This window comes from Acomys russatus, chromosome 32 (assembly GCF_903995435.1).
Source record: "Acomys russatus chromosome 32, mAcoRus1.1, whole genome shotgun sequence".
Lineage (NCBI taxonomy): Eukaryota > Metazoa > Chordata > Mammalia > Rodentia > Muridae > Acomys > Acomys russatus.
The window spans coordinates 35,472,932-35,492,417 of record NC_067168.1 but is presented as its reverse complement, the minus strand read 5'-3'; the positions used below and the strand labels follow the sequence as shown (position 1 = coordinate 35,492,417).

Sequence of the window (19,486 nt, the reverse complement as noted above, 5' to 3'; positions counted from 1 at the left end):
AGGGAGTGGATCTTCTTGAGAGGGATTAGGAGTGTGGCCTTGTTGAAAGAAAAGTGTCACTAGGGGTGGAGCTTTGAGGTTTCAAAAAGCCCATTCCAAGCCCAGAGTGTCTCTCTTCCTCCTTAAGACCCAGATGCAGAAGGTTCGATTACTTCTTCAGCACCGTGTCTGCCTGCATGTCGCCATGTTCCCTGCTATAAGAAGAGTGGACTAAACATCTGAAGCTGTAAGCCAGCCCCAGCTAAATGCTTTCTTTTATAAGCATTGTCGTGGTCATGGTGTCTCTGCATGGCAATAGGGTAAGAAAAAGATCCTCGCTGGGCACGGTGGTGCATACCTTTAATCACAGCACTCGGGAGGCAGAGGCAGGAGGATCACTGTGAGTTCGAGGCCAGCCTGGTCTACAAAGTGAGTCTAGACAGCCAAGGCTACACAGAGAAACGCTGTCTGGAAAACCAAAAAAACCAAAACAAAAACCTCCTGCCTCTGCCTCAGAGTGCTGAAGTTACAGATGCATGCCACCATGCCTTCCTATGTTTTCCTTTTTTCTTTTTCCCCAGCAAAGTTTCTCTGTGTGGCCTTGGCTGTTCTAGACTTGCTTTGTAAACCAGGCTGGCCTTGAACTCACAGTGATTTGTCTGCCTCTGCCTCCCAAGTGTTGGGATTAAAGGCACATGCTGCTATGCCTGGCTCTGGCTGTGTTTTTCAAGGGGGCACCTGGGCAGAAGCTGACTTAAGGATTTGAATACAGACCTATTAGAAAGCCTACAATAGGTGACAACAGAGCTAGCAGAAAGACAACCCCTCCACTCCCCCCTACACACACACACACACACACACACACACACACACACACACACACACACACACACACACACACGGAAAACTAGATACAAAATACCACCTTGGATTACTGTTTTTATTTTTTTATTTTTTATTTTTGGTTTTTTCGAGACAGGGTTTCTCTGTGTAGCCTTGGCCATCATGGACTCGCTTTGTAGACCAGGCTGGCCTCGAACTCACAGCGATCCGCCTGCCTCTGCCTCCCGAGTGCTGGGATTAAAGGCGTGCGCCACCACGCCCGGCTAGGATTACTGTTTTTAAAAAAGTATTTATTGCAAAGAACGATGGCCACAGTGCAATGTACAACTGAAATCCATTATTATACATTCTAGGGAAAGCAGGACAGTGTTGGCAGTTCCTCCCATGAACCATCTCACCTAAAACCCAGTGGCCAACTCAACATGCAGCTGCCTGGCAAAGGCCACTTTCTAGGTGCTTGAGGGAGGGGCTGTTCCAGGGCATATCCTGCTCCACTGACATCCTCCTGCCTCAACCCTCCGCCCTTAGTCCTCTGATTCCAACACTTCCTGTCTTCCCTGGGCACAGAGGAAAAAGGCTTTGGTGGTTTTCGCCTTAAGTGGCATCCATCTGCTGATCACAAGGATCTGCTGTGGTTCATAAGTGTGTCCAGGCAACATGACAAACCTCAAACCCTGAGAGACATGGGGACAAAAGCTGCAGACCCCATGTCCAGAAGGCAGTGGTAGGACGGTCCTCCAGCTCCAAGCTCGGCCTTGGAGGTCTGATGAGATGAGTCCAGGAGAATCCTGCCCCAGCCCCACCCATACAGCTGTTTGTCTACAGCTGCTGAGGAGTGACTCTGGCTGGAGTAATGGCACCATTTTCTTAGGGGCAGGTGGCATCTGCAAGCTACACAGCCCAGGGCTGGCAAGAGTGGACTGCTCTGCCAGATTTGGGCCTGGAAAGGTTCTTGGATGCAGGGCCTGGCTTCCCCATGGCTGCTCTGTGGACACTGGAGCACCAGGGACCGTCACAGAAAGGTCCTAGCCTGCATCACAGCCTGCTTATCACTCTGCTAGTCAGCTGAGACATAGAGCCTGAATTTGCTATCTGGACCCACAGGAACTCAGGGCAAGAGAGGCACCAGTGTCATAAGGCGGTTTTCACTAGGGCTTACTTTGTACATGAATCAAAGTTAAGGTGGGGTGGGGATTCCTCCCATGGCCGGCGGCTGCCGGCTGCCTCTGTGTTTTGTCCTACAGGTAGAGGCCAACAAACAAGAGGACCAGTTCTGAGCCCTTTATGACAGAGGCATGTCCCTGTTACCAGTGTACAGTGCTATGGCAGGGACAGAGACAGCCAGCTAGGGGAGACCAGCTTCCATAAGTACTTTGGTGTGTGCACCAAGAAGGTACTTCATGAAGCGGCCCTGCCTCATATGGTCCCCTGTGAGAGCATTTAGGACAAGGCAGCCTGGGCCATAGCTATTCCATATTTCAGCGTACAGCTTGGTAGACATTAGGAAGGGCAGCACAAATGCTTACTCAGTGTCATACGCCAAAGAGAACGGGTTATTCTCATGAGTGCCCACAAATGTGGGTGATGGCTCCTCTGTTCCCCGCTTCTGTTCCAGGCAGGAAAGGAAGGGCTCTCCACTTCACCTGGGGCAGCATTCACTTGAGGTCTCAAGAGGATCTAGCCTCTGGCTTCAAGAATGGCTACAGAGAGGTCAGTAGAGCTCTCGGGGGGGGGGGGGGGGGGGGTCTGGGCCATTTCAGGCAGCTGGGCTACAGTGGGGGTGTCCTAGTGAGACTTTTTTGTCTCAGTGTCACATTGAAGGTTACAAACGCCAGGAAGCTAGCCTGGTGAGTGCACTGCTTGGGGGCTGTAGCAGGGGAACGGCAGCAGCGCATAGAGGCCAGGGTTCTCCACAGAAGCTCAGCAGCCACATCCAACCCTGTCACTGGCCGTCAGCAAGGGGGCAGGTGGGCTAGGCTGAGCGTCTGAGTGCTGCCAGCCTCCCATGGCTTCAGGAACGTTCCTGCATGGTGACATCATCAGCTCTGCAAACACCAGGGAGGCCTGTAGTGACCCCTCCACAGAGGTCAGGGCCTGCCGGGGGTCTTGGATGCGTCGTGGTCACTGGTGAGCAGGGACTGTGACAAGAGCTTCTTCTGAAGGCCTGGATATGTCTACATTCTGCACAACAGTGAAGACAAAGAGTGTTCACTCTATACAGGGATTGATGGGATACCTCCCTCCTGCTGTCCTGATCACTGTGGCCAGTGGACACATATGCTCACACCAGCAGCCCAAGCTGGAAGACCCTAACCTGCCACCACTTGATGGGTGCTCAGATGACAGGACAACACTGGGTGAGGATGCTACCCATTTCCTGCTCCACTGAAAGCAGGTGCTCCCCAAAGCAAGGCCACTCTACTTCCCAGCTGAGGACTGGTCAGGAAGAGGTGGGGCAGGGAGAGGGCTCAGCTCCTGAGAGCACCTCCTTCCTGGCTCTAGCCTATGGACATCTAGTCTGTAACATGGCTCATCTCCCCAGGACTGGGCCACAGGGTTCCGTGAAACCCCTGAAGCTCTCACTGTGAATGACCCCCATAAAACTATGAAGTTCCATCTTTGGCCTGCTGAGCTTTAGGTATCGCAGGCTGGAGGAATGGGGAGCTTGAGACTCCCCTCAGTTTCATGAGCCTATCCTGTGAGCCCTCAGTGGCTTCTCTTAATTCCAGCACCTGCAGGAATGCATCAGAAATTATCGTCCTGTGCAGTATGACATAGCCAGATCTTTAGGGACACAGACATACTCTTCTTGGCCTACACTGAGCTCACCAACCGGGCCCAGGAACTGCAGGAGCAGCTAGCATCCTTACTTTGAGGCAGAGTTCGTTTTGTTTTGGACAGAGTCTCTCTGTGTTAGCCTTGGCTGTCCTGGACTTTCTTTGTAGACCAGGCTGGCCTCAAACTCACAGAGATGCTCCTACCTCTGCCTCCTGAATGCTGGGCTTAAAGGCGTGTGCCTCCATGCCGCGCCCAGAGTGAGTTTGTTTGTTATTGTTTTGTTTTGTCTTTTGAAAGAGGGTCTCATGTAGCCCATGTAGCAGTCAAACCCCCTATGAAGATGAAGATAACCTTTAACCTCTGGTCCTCTTGCCTCCATATGCTGGAATTATAGGCATGTCACTAAGCATTATTGGGGACCAAATCCAGGACTTTGTATATGATAGGCAAGCACTCTGCCAGCTTAGCCACATCACCAGGCCCATGATCCGTCTTAAAGTTCAAAGATGTCCAATTTAAAAAGGTGCTCCTGATGCCTGGACTGGCAAGGGAGGAGAATCATCACCTGTCGTGTGTGGGCAGTTGGCCTCTTCCTCACCTGGGACCAGCTCTGGTTCAGATCCACGGCAGGGCTGCCTAGGAGCTATAAGGCCTCAAGACCAGGGAGCCAAACACACCCAGCTCAGGGTGCTTTCCTGCTGGTGGCCCAGCTCCAGGTAGCTCCCCAGGGCTGACCTTGGGAAGCACCTAGCCAAGGCACAGCTCCACCCTGGCTGCAGGAGACAGGCCTAAACAGAAAACAGTGCCAGGAAGAGATTCACCCTCACCTGGCCACTGACACAACTAGGACACCCCAGGGGAACATGTCCACCACCCCAGCAGTGACCCCAGTACTACCTGAGGCCTTTCTCGATATGTGTTCACAGCTGCCACATTCAGGAATATGGACTCGACTCTACAACCTGCCAAAGAAAGAGGCCAATGTAGTCCCCACACAGAGGGCAGCCAGAGCCACAGGGGCAAAAATTACTCTAAGATGGAGGCCAACATGTGCACAGCTCAGCTTTACGCCCCTCCTTCCCCAGACAGCTCCAGGGACTGCTAGGAGGCCCAGGAGCCTTGTTAGATTCCTGCTTACCCACGTGTGACTGACTGCCCATGTGTGCCACGTGGGGGACACTGGCTGCCTACACAGGGAATGGGGGTGGCTGGGGCAGCAACAGGTTACAATCACCATGGGTCCCTTACTCTTGGTGCCCCCCAAACCAGTGACACCCTCCATCCTGCCATAGAGAGTCCAGTCAGCCCGACAGGAGGGCGGGACAACAGCAGCTCCCAGACGTGACCCATGAGAGCAGGCTGTGGCCTGAGCATCTACAGTAAGAGGGAGGGAAGGGACACAAATGTCCTACATGCAGAATATTCTAAGGTTAAGGAAAGACCAAAGGTCACTGAGGAGGCTTCCTGTGGTCACAGGAACTTTGTTTGAGACTCATTCTGTAGCTCACGCTGGCCTTGAACTTACTATGTAACCAAGGCTGGCCTCTAACTCTTGGCACTCTTCCTACCTCAGCTTTCTGATTACAAGTATAAGCTACCATAATTGAATACACCAAGTTTTGTTTTGGGTTTTTGTTTTTGTTTTTCAAGACAGGGTTTCTCTGTTTAGCCTTGGCTGTCCTGGACTTGCTTTGTAGACCAGGCTGGCCTCGAACTCACAGAGGTCTGCCTGCCTCTGCCTCCTGAGTGTTGGGATTATAGGTGTATGCCACCACACCTGGCCCATACACCAAGTTTTTTATAAGCTAAAAAGTAAACTTGGGGCTAGAGAGAAGGCTCAGAGGGTAAGAGCACTGTCTATTCTTCCAAAGGTCATGAGTTCAATTCCCAGTAAGCACATGATGGCTCACAACCATCTATAATGAGATCTAGTGTCCTCTTCTGGTGTGCAAGCACAATTATGGGAAGAACACTATGCAAATAATACATAATTTAAAAAATAAAGTAAACTTGTGGGGGAGTGGAGAGATGGCTCAGTGGTTAAGAGTGTCGCCTGCTCTTCCGGAGGTCCTGAGTTCAATTCCCAACAACCACATGGTGGCTCACAACCATCTATAATGTGATCTCATGCAGATAAAGCACTCATATACAATAAATAAATAAATCTTTAAAAAAAAAGTAAGTCAGGTGGTGGTGGCACACGACTTTAATCCCAGCACTTGGGAGGCAGAGGCAGGTGGATCACTGTGAGTTCGAGGCCAGCCTGGTCTATAAAGCGAGTCCGGGATAGTCAAGGCTAGACAGAGAAACCCTGTCTCGAAAAACCAAAATAAATAAATAAATAAATAAATAAAAAATAATAAAAAGTAAACTAGGGGCACAGTGGTGGTGGTGCATGCTTTTAATCCCAGCAGAGGCAGGTGCATTTCTGTGAGTTTGAGGCCAATCTGGTCTACAAAGCAAGTCCAGGTCAGTCAAGACTACATAGAGAACCCTGTCTCAAACAACAACAACAACAATAACAGAAAGTAAACTAGATGCACGATTGAATTCTAGCACTGCTGAGGGGCTGAGACAGGAAGTTCCTGAGCAGAACTCTACCTTAAGCCAATGAAGAGGAAACCTAGAAAGTAAGTGGTGGGGAATGAGTCCCGGGTAGAAAGAAGGGATTTGTGGAGCAGCACAGAACCCTGCAGACAGCCAAGGTCAGCATGTGGGAAGTTCTCTTACCGTAAGCCACAGGCGTGAGCTTCAGGACGGTGTGCAAAGGACATTTGAGGTAGGGCAGCTCTTCTGTGGACAAAGGACAGGGCTTGCATGTCATCCACATGCCTGGATGTCCCCCTGTCATGCACACAGCCCACCTGTCTGGGACAAGGCCTCTTACCGGCTGCCTTGTCAAGGAAGTAGGCCAGGAGGCAGCGCATCACAGCCTGGTGGCAGATGACCAGCACGTTCTCCTGTCGCTCCAGTTCCATGATGACAGGCTCCAGTCGCTGCACCAGGTCTTCGTAGGACTGCAAGGCAAGCAAGGAAGGTGTCCCTCAGGCCTGGCACCAGGGGTAGGAACAGAGGCGGAGGATCATTCTGGCTATCCTTATGTCAACTCGACACACAAACGAGAGAATCTGAAAGGTTTGGTGGTTTGAATGGAAATGGCTCCCATAGGCTCACAGGGAGTGGCACTGTGAGGAGGCATGGCTTTGTGGGAAGTGAGGCACTGGAAGTGGGCTTTGAGGCTTCAAATGCTCAAGCCAGGGCCACTATCAGTCTCTCCTCCTACTGCCTGAGGATCCAGGTGTAGACCTCTCATCTACCTCTCCAGCACTATGTCTGCCTGCGTGCCACCATGCTTTTGTAAGAGTTGCCGAGGTTATGGTGTCTCTTCACAGCAATAGAAACCTTAACTAAGACAGGCAGTAACTGGGCTGGAGAGGTGGCTCAGAGGTTAAGAGCACTGACTACTCTTCCAAAGGTCCTGAGTTCAATTCCCAGCAACCACATGGTGGCTCACAACCATCTATAACGAGACCTGGTGCCCTCTTCTGGCTCGCAGGCAGAATGCTGTATACATAATAAACAAATCTTAAAAAAAAAAAAAAAAAGAAAGAAAGAGTTGCCGAGGTTATGGTGTCTCTTCACAGCAATAGAAACCTTAGCTAAGACAAGCAGTAACCGGGCTGGAGAGATGGCTCAGTGGTTAAGAGCACTACCTGCTCTTCCAAAGGACCCAGGTTCAATTCTCAGCACCCACATGGCAGCTCACAACTGTCTGTAACTCCAAGATCTGACACCCTCACACCAACACACATAAATTTAAAAAAAAAAAAAAAAAGACAGACAGTAACCTCAATTGAGAAAAATGCCTCCCTAAGATCTGGCTGTAAGGCTTTTTCTTAGTTAATGATTGGCGTGGGAGGACCCAGCCCATTGTGGGTGGGGCCATCCCTGGGCTGGTGGTCCTAGGTTCTATAAAAAAGTAGGCTGAGTAGCCGGGCCGTGGTGGCGCATGCCTTTAATCCCAGCACTCGGGAGGCAGGGGCAGGCGGATCGCTGTGAGTTCGAGGCCAGCCTGGTCTACAAAGTGAGTCCAGGATGCCCAAGGCTACACAGAGAAACCCTGACCCTGTCTCGAAAAACCAAAAAAAAAAAAAAAAATAGGCTGAGCAAGTCATGAGGAACAAGGCAGCGGCGAGCCACACCCTTGTTGAATTCCTGTGTTGACTTCATTCAATAATGAACTATAACGTGGAAGCTTAAGCAAAATAAATCCTGTCCTCCCCAACTTGCGTTTTTTTATTTTTTATTTATTTATTTTTTTAGGTTTTTCGAGACAGGGTTTCTCTGTGTAGCCTTGGCCATCTGGACTCACTTTGTAGACCAGGCTGGCCTTGAACTCACAGCGATCCGCCTGCCTCTGCCTCCCAAGTGCTGGGATTAAAGGCGTGCGCCATCACGCCCGGCTCCCCAACTTGCTTTTGATCACAGTGTTTCATCACAGCCACAGAAACCCTAAGACAGGCCTGCTGGCCATCGGGCCACCTGCCAACCCCAGGAGCTGCTCACGAGGTTATTTAAACTCCCTCCAGCCTTGTTCCTGAGGGAGTGGACGGCTGCCCTTCGAAGGCTGCTTTAGTGAGATGTCCAACTTTGGTAGGATCTGGGGGCAACCTGGGGAGAGGACCACCTTCTCCCTCCAGGGCTAGGTCCTGGGAGGACTGAGGGCACACACACCCCAAGAGGCTACTGTCAGGTCCAAAAGAAACTCAGGACAGTTGCGCGTGGTGGCGCACGCCTTTAACCCCAGCACTTGGGAGGCAGAGCCAGGCAGATCGCTGTGAGTTCGAGGCCAGCCTGGTCTACAAAGTGAGTCCAGGACAGTCAAGATAACACAGAGAAACCTTGTCTCGGAAAAAAAAAGAAAAAAGAAAAGAAAAAAAGAAAAAAAAAAAAAACTCAGGACAACTGGCTATCCATAATGCCCACTGGCGCACCAAAGCACATGCTGGCCTGCAGGCTTCCTCAGTATCTAGTACCTATGGCTCTTCCCACCCCACCCACCTTAATCTTCCCCAGCTCACAGCTTCCTTCCCCCAGCCTCATTCCTCATAACCCTACTATTTTGATGATGTGCTCTCTTGATGCTCTGTCTCTTGGTCTTGTCTCTTTCTCTCTTCTTCCCCCACTTTCCTCTCGTGGCCAAGTCTGGTCTGCTAGCCATGTTCAGTTCACTACTTTCTCTCTCTGCTCTGGACTCTTCCAGATGACTCTCCCTCGTATGTACAGTGAGAATGTTCCGCTTAACCATACCTTGGAGCAGTCCTGCCCTCAGCTAACACTGCTATCTTGTACCATCCGTGGGCTCTGCAGCCTTCCACTATGGGATTCAGTTGCTGGAAGCTATGATTCGCAGGAAGGGTCCCACCCTCGGGCGTGGGTGGGTGTGGTGGGACAAAGGCCCTGGAGCTTCCTGGAGTGTGACAACTGTCAGAACCCGAGAGCCTCAGGAACAACCTGTCTGCTTGTCTGCTTGCCTGTTTCCTCCCTACTGTTGTAGTAATGGGCACCCTGGATGCCCACTGGGGCAACTCCTAGCTCCATTTTTTACCTGAGAACCAGGCCTGCGGGTGGGAATAGTCCATTTCTCTGCAGGTATCCGTATCTCAAATCCCACCGCCAGCAGACCTTGCCCCACACTGAGACTAGGCAAGAGTACCAACGCCCTGACCCGCGCTAACCTCTAGCAGTCCTGGTAATTCAAACCATAACCAGTTTTCCCCTACATTCTCAAATCTGAGAAGCTGCATTCTTTATTTTATTTTTTATGTGTGTGTGGAAGGGTTTATGTCCAGCGATTATATGTACGCATGCACACGGATGTGGAGGCTTTGAGGTCAAACTCAGATGTCATTTGTCAGGTGCTGTCCACCTTCCTTCTTTTTTTGTTTTTTTTTTTAGACAGGGTTTCTCTGTGTAGCTTTGGTTGTCCTAGACTCGCTTTGTAGACCAGGCTGGCCTCAAACGCACAGCAATCCGCCTGGCTCTGCCTCCCGAGTGCTGGGATTAAAGGCGTGCGCCACCATGCCTAGCTTCTTTGTTTGTTTGTTTTACTTTTTAAAAATATAGTTTATTAATTTATTCTTATTATATCTCAATGGTTATCCCATCCCTTGTATCCTCCCATTCCTCCCTCCCTCCGATTTTCCCCTTATTCCCCTCCCCTAAGACTGTGACTGAGGGGGACCCCCCCCCCGTATATGCTCATAGGGCTTTGTTTTGTTTTTTAAGCTGGGTTCTGGGGCTCGAACTGGGGGCCTGTTTGCAAGGCAGGCATGGGGCTGCACTAACTCCCAACCTTGCATTGGGCAGTTCTGAACCTGAGTACTATGTGAGAACTGTGCATGTTACCCAGAGCTACATGACTCCACATATGTATCTCAGGGCTTATTTAGTCATCATCTCGGGGCACAAGAGGAGACCCCTCAGCCCAAGTGACCCCTCACTTTCTGACCTTGGCCTGGAATGACCAGGGAATCTCTAAGGGGAGGTGGCAAAGTGGTGGCTTTGCCAAATCTCTCTGCACAAGGAGACCTTCTCTGTGGATCTGGAAGCAGGGGCTGGCACATAGAGCTGTGTGGAGGATAGAATCACCTTTTGACAAGTGGAAACATCCAAATAAGGATAAATGGTCCAGGGCTGAGACAAGAGGGATGCACCTTGGAGTGAGCCCTGAGTCCATAACCTCTTAGAGCACTCTGGGAAACAGCCAATGACAGTTCCCTGTGAAAGGAGTGGCCTAGGCATCCCAGGAGACCATGACTTAGCTGCAGAGGTCCTGCAGAGCCAGGGACACCCAGCTCAGGCTCTGTCCTCACCGGCTCTGCACTCTTAGGAAGGGGGAAGACAAAAGCGAGAAGCGGAGAGGGATCAACATGGCTGGTCCCTGTTCTCTGTAGCACTGTCCCCCCACTACCCAGGAGAGCTGGGAACTGATGGAAAGACACCCACACCGGGCTGCGTGCCTCAGGCCAAACCTCCAAGCCCTGGCCACAGCAGCACTGCCAGGCAGGCAGCAGGTGCCCAAATCCCACCTACCTCACCCTTCGGGTACCGGTACCGGTACTTGTCCTGATCCCTCAGGGCGAACTCCAAGGGATAGTAACTCTGGATTTCTTCATAGGTCATTTCTTCACAGACACCCTAGGAAGACACAGCAATCATCACCCATGCCAGGCTGAAAAGACCGACCTTGGGGTGGAGGAGCAGACAGAGACCACCAGCATTTCCTGGGCCAAGGGGACCCTCCTAGCACCAAGCTTACACTGTGTGGAAAGCAGGCCCTCTTTGGATATAGAGCATGGTGGTCACCACATTCATAGGAAGCTATGAGAATAGTCCTTACCTACCCACCACATCTATCCAGTGGACAATATAGGATATAGCACTAACGTCTGTCTTTTCCTAAGTCTTAAAAAAAATTTATTTTATTTTATTTTTTATTTTGGTTTTTCAAGACAGGGGTTCTCTGTGTAGCATTGGCTGACCTAAACTCGCTTTGTGTAGACCAGATTGGCCTCAAACTCACAGAGAACCACCTGCCTCAGTCTCCCTGAGTGCTGTGATTACAGGCATTCTCCATCATGCCCAGTTTTGCTTTTTGTGTTTTTGAGACAGGGATTCTATATGTAGTCCTGACTGTCCTGGAACTCACTATGTAGACCAGGCTAGCCTCAAACTCAGAGATAACCATCTGCCTCTGCCTCCCAAATGCTGATGTTAAAGGCATGGGTCATTAATAAAATAAATTTTTTATTGCCTTATTTATTTTTTTGTCTGTTAGTTCACTGTGTGTATGTGTGCACCCATGTTTATGACATGACATGGTTATGGACATCAGAGGACAACTAGCAGAATTTAGTTCTCTTATCCCATTGTATGAACCCTAGGAATAGACTCAAGTGGTCAGGCTTGTCAGCAAACATCTTCACCTGCTGAGCTGTCTTGCTGCCCCTAACTCCTTTTTGTTTGTTTATTTGTTTGTTTGAGGGGGGTTGTTTTGATTTTGAGACAGGGTTTCTCTGTCTAGCCTTGGCTGTCCTGGACTCAACCTGTAGGCCAGGCTGGCCTCAAACTCACAGAGATCCACCTTCCTCTGCCTCCTGAGTGCTGGAATTAAAGGCATGGCTGACAGGGTTTTTTTGTATTTTTGTTTTTGTTTTTTGGTTTTTTGAGACAGGGTCTCTCTGTGTTAGCCTTGGCTGTTCTGGACTCGCTTTGTAGACCAGGCTGGCCTTGAACTCACAGCGATTCGTTTGCCTCTGCCTCCCGAGTGCTGGGATTAAAAGTGTGTGCCACCACACAGGGTTTCTTGTGTAGTTCTGCCTGTTCTGGAACTGGCTCTGTAGACCAGACTGGCCTCAAACTCAGGGATCCATCTGCCTACGCCTTCCCAGTGCTGAGAGTAAAGGCCGGGCCCCGGCCCTTCTTAAATCTTGTCTATTATGGAAATACTACATATGAGTAAAGGCTGCTATATAAACTATAATTAAAAATTTCATTTGTATCCTGGAGGGAGAAAGCAGGCTGGAGTGAACAAGCACAAGACAAAGAGAAGGAAAGAGAGACAGAGACAGAACAGAACAGAGCCATATATTATCTCACACAAGTGTCAAAACAAATCAAGTCAAGCTGGGCACACTGGGAGATGGGGTCGTAAGTACAAGAAGCGGAGGTCAGTCTAATCTACATAAGACCCTGTCTCAAAAAACAAAATGGGGGCTGGAGAGATGGCTCAGTGGTTAAGGGTAACGCCTGTACTTCCAGAGGTCCGGAGTTCAATTCCCAGCAACCACATGTTGGTTCACAACCATCAATAGTGTTATCTGATGCCCTCTTCCGCAGATAAAGCATTCATATGCTTGAGTCAAAGTCACACACTACTTTAAAAAACAAAAAACAAAATGGGAGCCAGGCAGTGGTGACTCACGCCTTTAATCCCAGCACTCGGGAGGCCAGAAGCAGGTGGATCACTGTGAGTTCGAGGCCAGCCTGATCTACAATGCAAGTCCAGGAGAGCTAAGTCTACACAGAGAAATCCTGTCTCTAAAAACAAAACAAACACCAAAATGGGGCTAGCGCACTTAAGCATGCATACCACTCTTGCAGAGGACCTGAGTTCAATTCCCAGCACCCATATCAGGCATCTCACAACTAAGTATAGGCTCCAGAAGATCTAATGCGCTTTTCTGGTCTCTGCAGACACCACACACACACACACACACACACACACACACACACACACACACACACACACACTCCACAACAAATTATTAGCCACCAGCAGAGAAGAAAGGTGATGGAAAATACCAAATGTTTTTTAAGACCCCCAAGAGACATTGAAGAGACTGAACCATCTCATGAACTCCTTCCACCTGACTGAGCCACCACCAGCTTGGCATCATGGCAGCCTTAAGAAAATAATACAGCCGGGCGAGGTGGCATTTGGGAGGCAGAGGCCAGCCTGGTCTACAAAGTGAGTCCAGGACAGCCAAGGCTACACAGAGAAACCCTGTCTCGAAACAAAACAAAACTACATCAACAAGACAACAAAACAAAACAAAAACAAAAAAGAAAATAATACATGTTTTGATATCAGGAAGTGAAATGGTGTTGTAATAAGTCCTTAAGAATGTGGAAATGGTTACAGAAGCAGAAAGACTGTTTTAGGTTGCCTTGAAGAGCCTGCTGATGACACTGTAGATGTTAAAGGGGATTGTGGGAAGGCTGGGGCTGGGGCGGGAAACAAAGGCTGGTAAGTAAAGCCCTGATCAGGCTGGGAAGATAACACACTTGAGAAAGTGTTTGCTGACTCTGAGAGCCTGAGTCTGAATCCCCAACACTCGTGTAGAAAGCTAATATGGCAGCACACATTTGTCATCCTAGTACTGGGGAGGCAGACATAGGAGCTTGCTGAATCAGTGAGCACCAGGTTCAGTGAAGACCCTGTCTCAAACAGTCAGATGGATCCCAGCACTCAGGAGGCAGAGGCAGGCGCATCTCTTTGAGCTCGAAGCCAGCCTGGTCTACGAAGGGAGTCCAGGACAGCCACGGCTACACAGAGAAACCCTTTCTTGAAAAAACAAAACAAAATAACAACAACAAACTAATGAGGTGTAGAGTGACTGAAGAACACTTGGCATTAGTGTCGACCTCCGGGATTATGCACACCATACGTGCATGTGCACAACACCCAGGAACACAGACGCGTGGAGGAGGCTCACAGGGCTGTGGGACTAACGCTGGGCAAAGGAGGTTAACAGCAAGAGCCACACTAGGCTGGGTGAGGCTGTGCACACCTGTAATCCCAGCACTCAGGGAGGCAGAGGCAGGAGGATCACTGTGAGTTTGAGGCCAGCCTGGTCTACAAAGTGAGTCCAGGACAGCCAAGGCTGCACAGAGAGACCCTGTCTTGGAAAACCAAAAACCAAAACCAAAACCAAGCAAAACAAAACAAATAAGACCAAGAGTCACACCAGAATCCTGAGGTGACAAAAGGAGGGACACCACACCAAGGGTTCCAGGCACAAAGCAAAGCTAGTCTGACTTTCCAAAGCTGAATGAAAAAGCAGAAGTAAAAATGAACTAAAAACACAAACAGCAATAGAAACTATCCAAACAGAAGCTCAGTAAGAAAACATAGAACCCTCACCACACCCTAAAACAAATCAGCCAGGGGCACGAGGGGATGGTGTGTGGGTGAGAGCATTTGCTGCATGCCACGCACGAAGGCCTGTGTTCCAATCCTGAGCACCCACGTGTAAAGCTAGGCAAGGCTACACATGCCAGCCACCCCAGTGCTGTGGGGCAGAGAGTGGAGGACCATGGGGGCTTGTTGGCAGCCCACCAACTTAGTAACATACTGTCTCAGGGGAAGAAGGGAGAGAGCAATGGACTAAGACACCCAGCCTCTTCTAGCTTCTTGGTGCACCCACATGCACACATATATGCATATACCACACTCACACACCTCACACTACACATGCACCACAGACACACGTGCATATACAAAAACAAAAAACAATAGAAATGCCAGAACAGTGGTGGCCTTGAACACACAGAGATCCGCAGTGCTGAGATTAAAGGTGTGCACCACCACGCCTGGCCATCTCTCCCTCTCTTCTCTGCACCCCCCCCCCAACCTCTTTCTCCATACCCCAAGATTTATTACTTATACAGTATTCTGCCTGCATGTGCACCTACAGGCCAGAAGAGGGCACCAGATCTCATTATAGATGTTTGTGAGCCACCATGTGGTTGCTGGGAATTGAACTTAAAGAACCTCTAAAGATGCAGTCAGTGCTCTTAACTGCAAGTCATCTTTCCAGCCTCAATTTTTATAATTTCAAAAAGCCTTTCTCCACTTGTTGCCACACCCTCACTGCTTATATGCAATCTCTCAAATGAGACTCTAGGGCAAGTAATGGGCAGGACAATGTCTTTGTTTCTGTCTCTTTTACACACACACACACACACACACACACACACACACACACACACTTTGGTTCCTCCTGTCTCTACTTCCCAAGCGCAGGGATTACAGGTGCGTGCTGCCACGATTAGATTATGCACTGCCAGGGATGCCACCCTGGGCTCTCTGCACTAAGCCATCCTCAACCCACAAGCTATAAGACGTGTGCCACTAACCCAGCAGCACAAACTTTTATGAGAATTTCAGCCACATAGACAATTAAGAGATGGGTTGGGCATTGTGGCACAAGTCTTTAATCCCAGCACTTGAAAGGCAGAGACAGATGGATCTCTGTGAGTTCAAGTCCAGCCTGATCTACAAAGAGAGTTCCAGTACAGCCAAGTCTACACAGAGAAACCCTGCCTCAAAAACCAAAAAGAAAAAAAAAAGATGACGAGGCACCAGTAAGATGGTGCCTTATCTGCACCTCTTAGCCACAGTAACAACACAGAGCAAATGAATTCCAACTAAAGCTGCAGCTGCCTCCTTCCCTGTGGCCTCCAACTGGATGACTCTGAAGAAAATGGGCCAAGGAGACCAGAACAGAAAGTGAGAAACAGACACAGTGAAAGCTCCATGGCAGAATCCTGCAGTGACCACCGCTGTGAGTCACTCAGGCCTTCTCTCTGAGATTCTCACAGGCAGGAACTGAAACCTGTTTCTAACAACAGATCACAGCAAATGTGACAAGCTATCAACTACACAATCACACTGTATTATTAAAAAATTTTTGTTTGGTTTATGTTTTTTTTTTTTTTTTTTTTGGAGTCAGGGTTTCTCTGTGTAGCCTTGGCTGTCTTGGAACTCACTCTGTAGACCAGGCTGGCCTCGAATTCACAGAGGTCCACTTGCCTCTGCCTCCCTGAGTGCTGGGATTATAGGTTTAAAATTTCATTTTATCAACTAAAGAGACAGAAGTTCTTTCTTACTAACTTTGAAGAAATAAATTGCTGATTTTTTTTTTCAAGACAGGGTTTCTCTGTGTAGCCCAGGCTGTCCTGGACTCACTTTGTAGACCAGGCTGGCCTTGAACTCACAGCAATCCACCTGCCTCTGCCTCTCGAGTGCTAGGATTAAAGGCGTGTGCCACCATGCCGGGTTTAAGATTTATTTATTATTTTTGTACAGTAAGTATTCTGCCTGCCTGCCAGAAGAGAGCACCAGATCTCATTATAGATGGTTGTGAGCCACCATGTGGTTGCTGGGAATTGAAGTCAGGAACTTTGGAAGAGTGGTGTTCTTAACCTCTGAGCCATCTCTCCAGGCCCCAAGTTGCTAAATTCTAAGCAGTCCCAGATGGCAAGGAACTATGGCTGGCCTGTAGGAGCACGGATCCTGCCAAGCGGTAGCTAGGAGGATAGAAGGCTAACTCCTACAGCTTTTAGGACATGAATTCTGGTGACAAGCACTCGGGCTTGAAGGAGACGCCAAGCCTCAGAAGAGACAGACTTCCCGGATGACAGAGAACCCAGCCACAGACGCCAGGCCTGAACCACAGCATCAGTGAGGGCAGCAAGCCATGCTGTCTGAAGTGACTAAGTGTGTGAGGGTCCTGTAGAAGGCTCTCTTCTGGCCTTCACGGACAACCACACACATGTGGCAGACCCTCACACAGGCACACAAACGCACATGAGTAAAAATGAAAGCTCTTTAAAAAAAAAGAAAAGAAAAAGAATACAGAACACTAGCCAGCCCTAATCTCAGAAAAGATGGAAAATCCACCGAATTCCTATTCTAGAATCAGGGAATTCAGGCTTCTGCGTTCTACCTGTTCAGGACACCCGTCCCCCAGGCTCTGGTGCTGTCCACTCCTCTGTTTTCCTTTTTTATTCCACACACACACGCCAGTAAGACCCAGAAGCCCCCGGGGACCTACCTTATTTCACCTAACCTAATGTCTTCCAGCTCATCCAAGTTGCTTCAAATATAGAATTTCTGGTTTATATTGGTTTTTTTGTTTGTTTGTTTGTTTTTTTGGGGTTTTTTTTTTGAGACAGGGTCTCTCAGGGTCACCATAGCCTGGTTTATATTGATTCAAACAAAACTGAAGAAAATTTATAGGACAATTAGTATACTCTGAACGTGGACTAGATAATTAATTACTTCCATTTCTTTTCTTTTAATTTTAATTAATAAAGTTTTCAGGTCAGGTTTTAGGGTATAGCTTTAATCCTGGGACTCACTCTGGTAGACCAGGCTGGCCCCACCTCACTAGAGCCACCTCCCCTGCCTCCTAGGGGCTGGGATTAGAAACATGGCCAGTGTGCTTCTTTCTGTTTTGTTTATTTGGTCTTTATGTTTTTTTGTTTTTTGAATTGTTTTTATTGTTTGAAACAGGTTTCACTCTATAGTCCAGGTTGGTCCTAAACACACTGTAATCCTCCTGCCTCAGCTTCACAAGTGCGAAGTTCACACGCGTGAACCATTATGCCCGGTGTCAATGACTATTTTATAAAGATTCCTTAATGAGGACATGGTTCTGTTAATAAGAACAAAAGTCACATGTTATTTCCAGCAGTACAAATAGAAATGAAATATTAAGCTTGAATTTGCTTGAAAATAACAGTAGGGGGCTGAAGAGATGACTTAGAGGTTAGGAGCACTGGCTGCTCTTCCAAAGGTCATGAGTTCAATTCCCAGCAACCACATGGTGGCTCATAAGCATCTATAATGAGATCTGGTGCCCTCTTCTGGTGTGCAGGCACACATGCAGGCAGAACACTATAAAAAATAAATCTTTAAAGAGAGAAAAAAGAAAATAACAGTAGAAAAAGAGGGCACGCCTTAAGTCCCAGCACCCAGGCGGCAGACGCAGGTGAGTTTGTGAGTTCAAGGCCAACCTAGTCTACAGAGAGTTCCAGGATAGCCAGGTTCCGAGAGGAAGGAAGCCAAATAAAGTTCTCTGACTCTGCATTCACCCCAACCCCCTCCTATACCCAGGAATGTGGGCCTCCAGTACCCCTCAGCGCTCTCTAAAACCTCACTTTCTTTCTGTCAGCTAAACTTAGCTCACACACCACCAAGTGTTCACCCACTCACTGCCAAAGGGTGCCACCAGGCTCATGCCAAGAACCCCAGTGACACTGTTGTGATATCACAGTGGTCACCTTGGGGCCTGGCCTCAGTCCACACTGCAGCCACCACGTCCCACTGACTAGAGCCTCCTGCTGCCCTCCTCCTCAGCACAGGCCATCGGAAGCCTCCACAGGAGCCTTGAGTGCCAGGGTCTGGGCCTTGGCCCTGCTTCTTCCTCTGCCATGCCTACACTCTACAGCTCCAGCCCTGCGCCTGTGCAGTTGCCCATGCTCTGCCATGTCTACACTCTACAGCCCCAGCCCCGCGCCTGGGCAGGCAGCCCACGCTCTGCACATCCTGGGGACCTGCTCTTGGACACCTACCACGGATGTTGCTCTCTTACTCAGCACATATTTACTGAGCAGTGACCACGTGGGGAGCAAGGCGGGCACAGTTCCTGCCCTCAGGTGACTCATCTTTGCCCCAGAGCCCAGGCAGTGACTGGAAACCTGGAGCTATCCTGAATGCTACTGTCCCTTTTGTCTCCACCAGGACCCTGGTCCTCAGAACCTGGTCCTGGTTCCTGGCAGGGACTGGATAAATGAAATGGACAACTAACTCCACCCACCTCTTCCTCTCCCACAGGCACTGGTCACGGTCCGGCTTTCATTGCCTCACTGTGAGCACACTTGTTTCTCTCCTATAGCATGTCCCTCACGTCACCCAAGAAACTGCTCAAGGGGGCTTAGGTTCCGGCTAAGGTTAGGTTCCGGCTAAGGTTAGGTTCTGGCTTAGGTTCAAGGAGGTGTGGGGTTGCTGGGAATGAGCAAAAGAAACGCATTCTAAGTTCCACCATTTCATATTTAGACTCCATTTAATCATAAGAAGAAACTACAAGGTCCCAGGCCCTTGGGGAATTGGGGACCTCCCAACAGCTGAACGGCTTCTGTTGTGAGGAAACAGTTGTCTGAGTCCAGACATCTCAGGGGCAACGTCCCCAACTCTCTGACAGGGTCAAACAAGTTCATGTTCCCAGGCCCAGGGACCTACTCACTCCTATCCTGATTAGTAAAAACTCCTTTGCTCAACCCCTTATGTCAAATATGATTGGACAGTGATACAGCCCAGCCCGCTCCCCCTCACTTTATGGTTTTATCCTTTAAATATGCTGTACAACCTCCCTTCAGGGCCGCAGTTCAGCCCCCAAATCTGTTCTGCTCTAATTGATTAGTAGCAGCTGAATTACAACAAATTTTTGTAAGCTGGGCATAGTGGCGCAGGTCTTTGATCCCAGCACTTGGGAGGCAGAGACATGGGGATCTCTGAGTTTGAAGCCAGCCTGGT

At 49.3% G+C, this 19,486-nt stretch overlaps 1 protein-coding gene across 1 annotated transcript in view; it reads right to left on the bottom strand.

Moving 5' to 3' along the window:
• Positions 1–2,669: 2,669 nt before the first annotated feature.
• Positions 2,670–19,486, bottom strand: part of Pfkfb4 (6-phosphofructo-2-kinase/fructose-2,6-biphosphatase 4) — a 42,111-nt gene continuing 25,294 nt past the window's right edge. The window contains exons 10-14 of the mRNA XM_051140368.1: positions 10,696–10,800; positions 6,488–6,617; positions 6,331–6,393; positions 4,498–4,562; positions 2,670–3,003 (exon numbers count right to left, since the gene is read on the bottom strand). Coding sequence (XP_050996325.1) covers positions 2,944–3,003; positions 4,498–4,562; positions 6,331–6,393; positions 6,488–6,617; positions 10,696–10,800 — 423 coding nt within the window. The 3' untranslated portion in view covers positions 2,670–2,943. The remainder of the gene's footprint in view (positions 3,004–4,497; positions 4,563–6,330; positions 6,394–6,487; positions 6,618–10,695; positions 10,801–19,486) is intronic.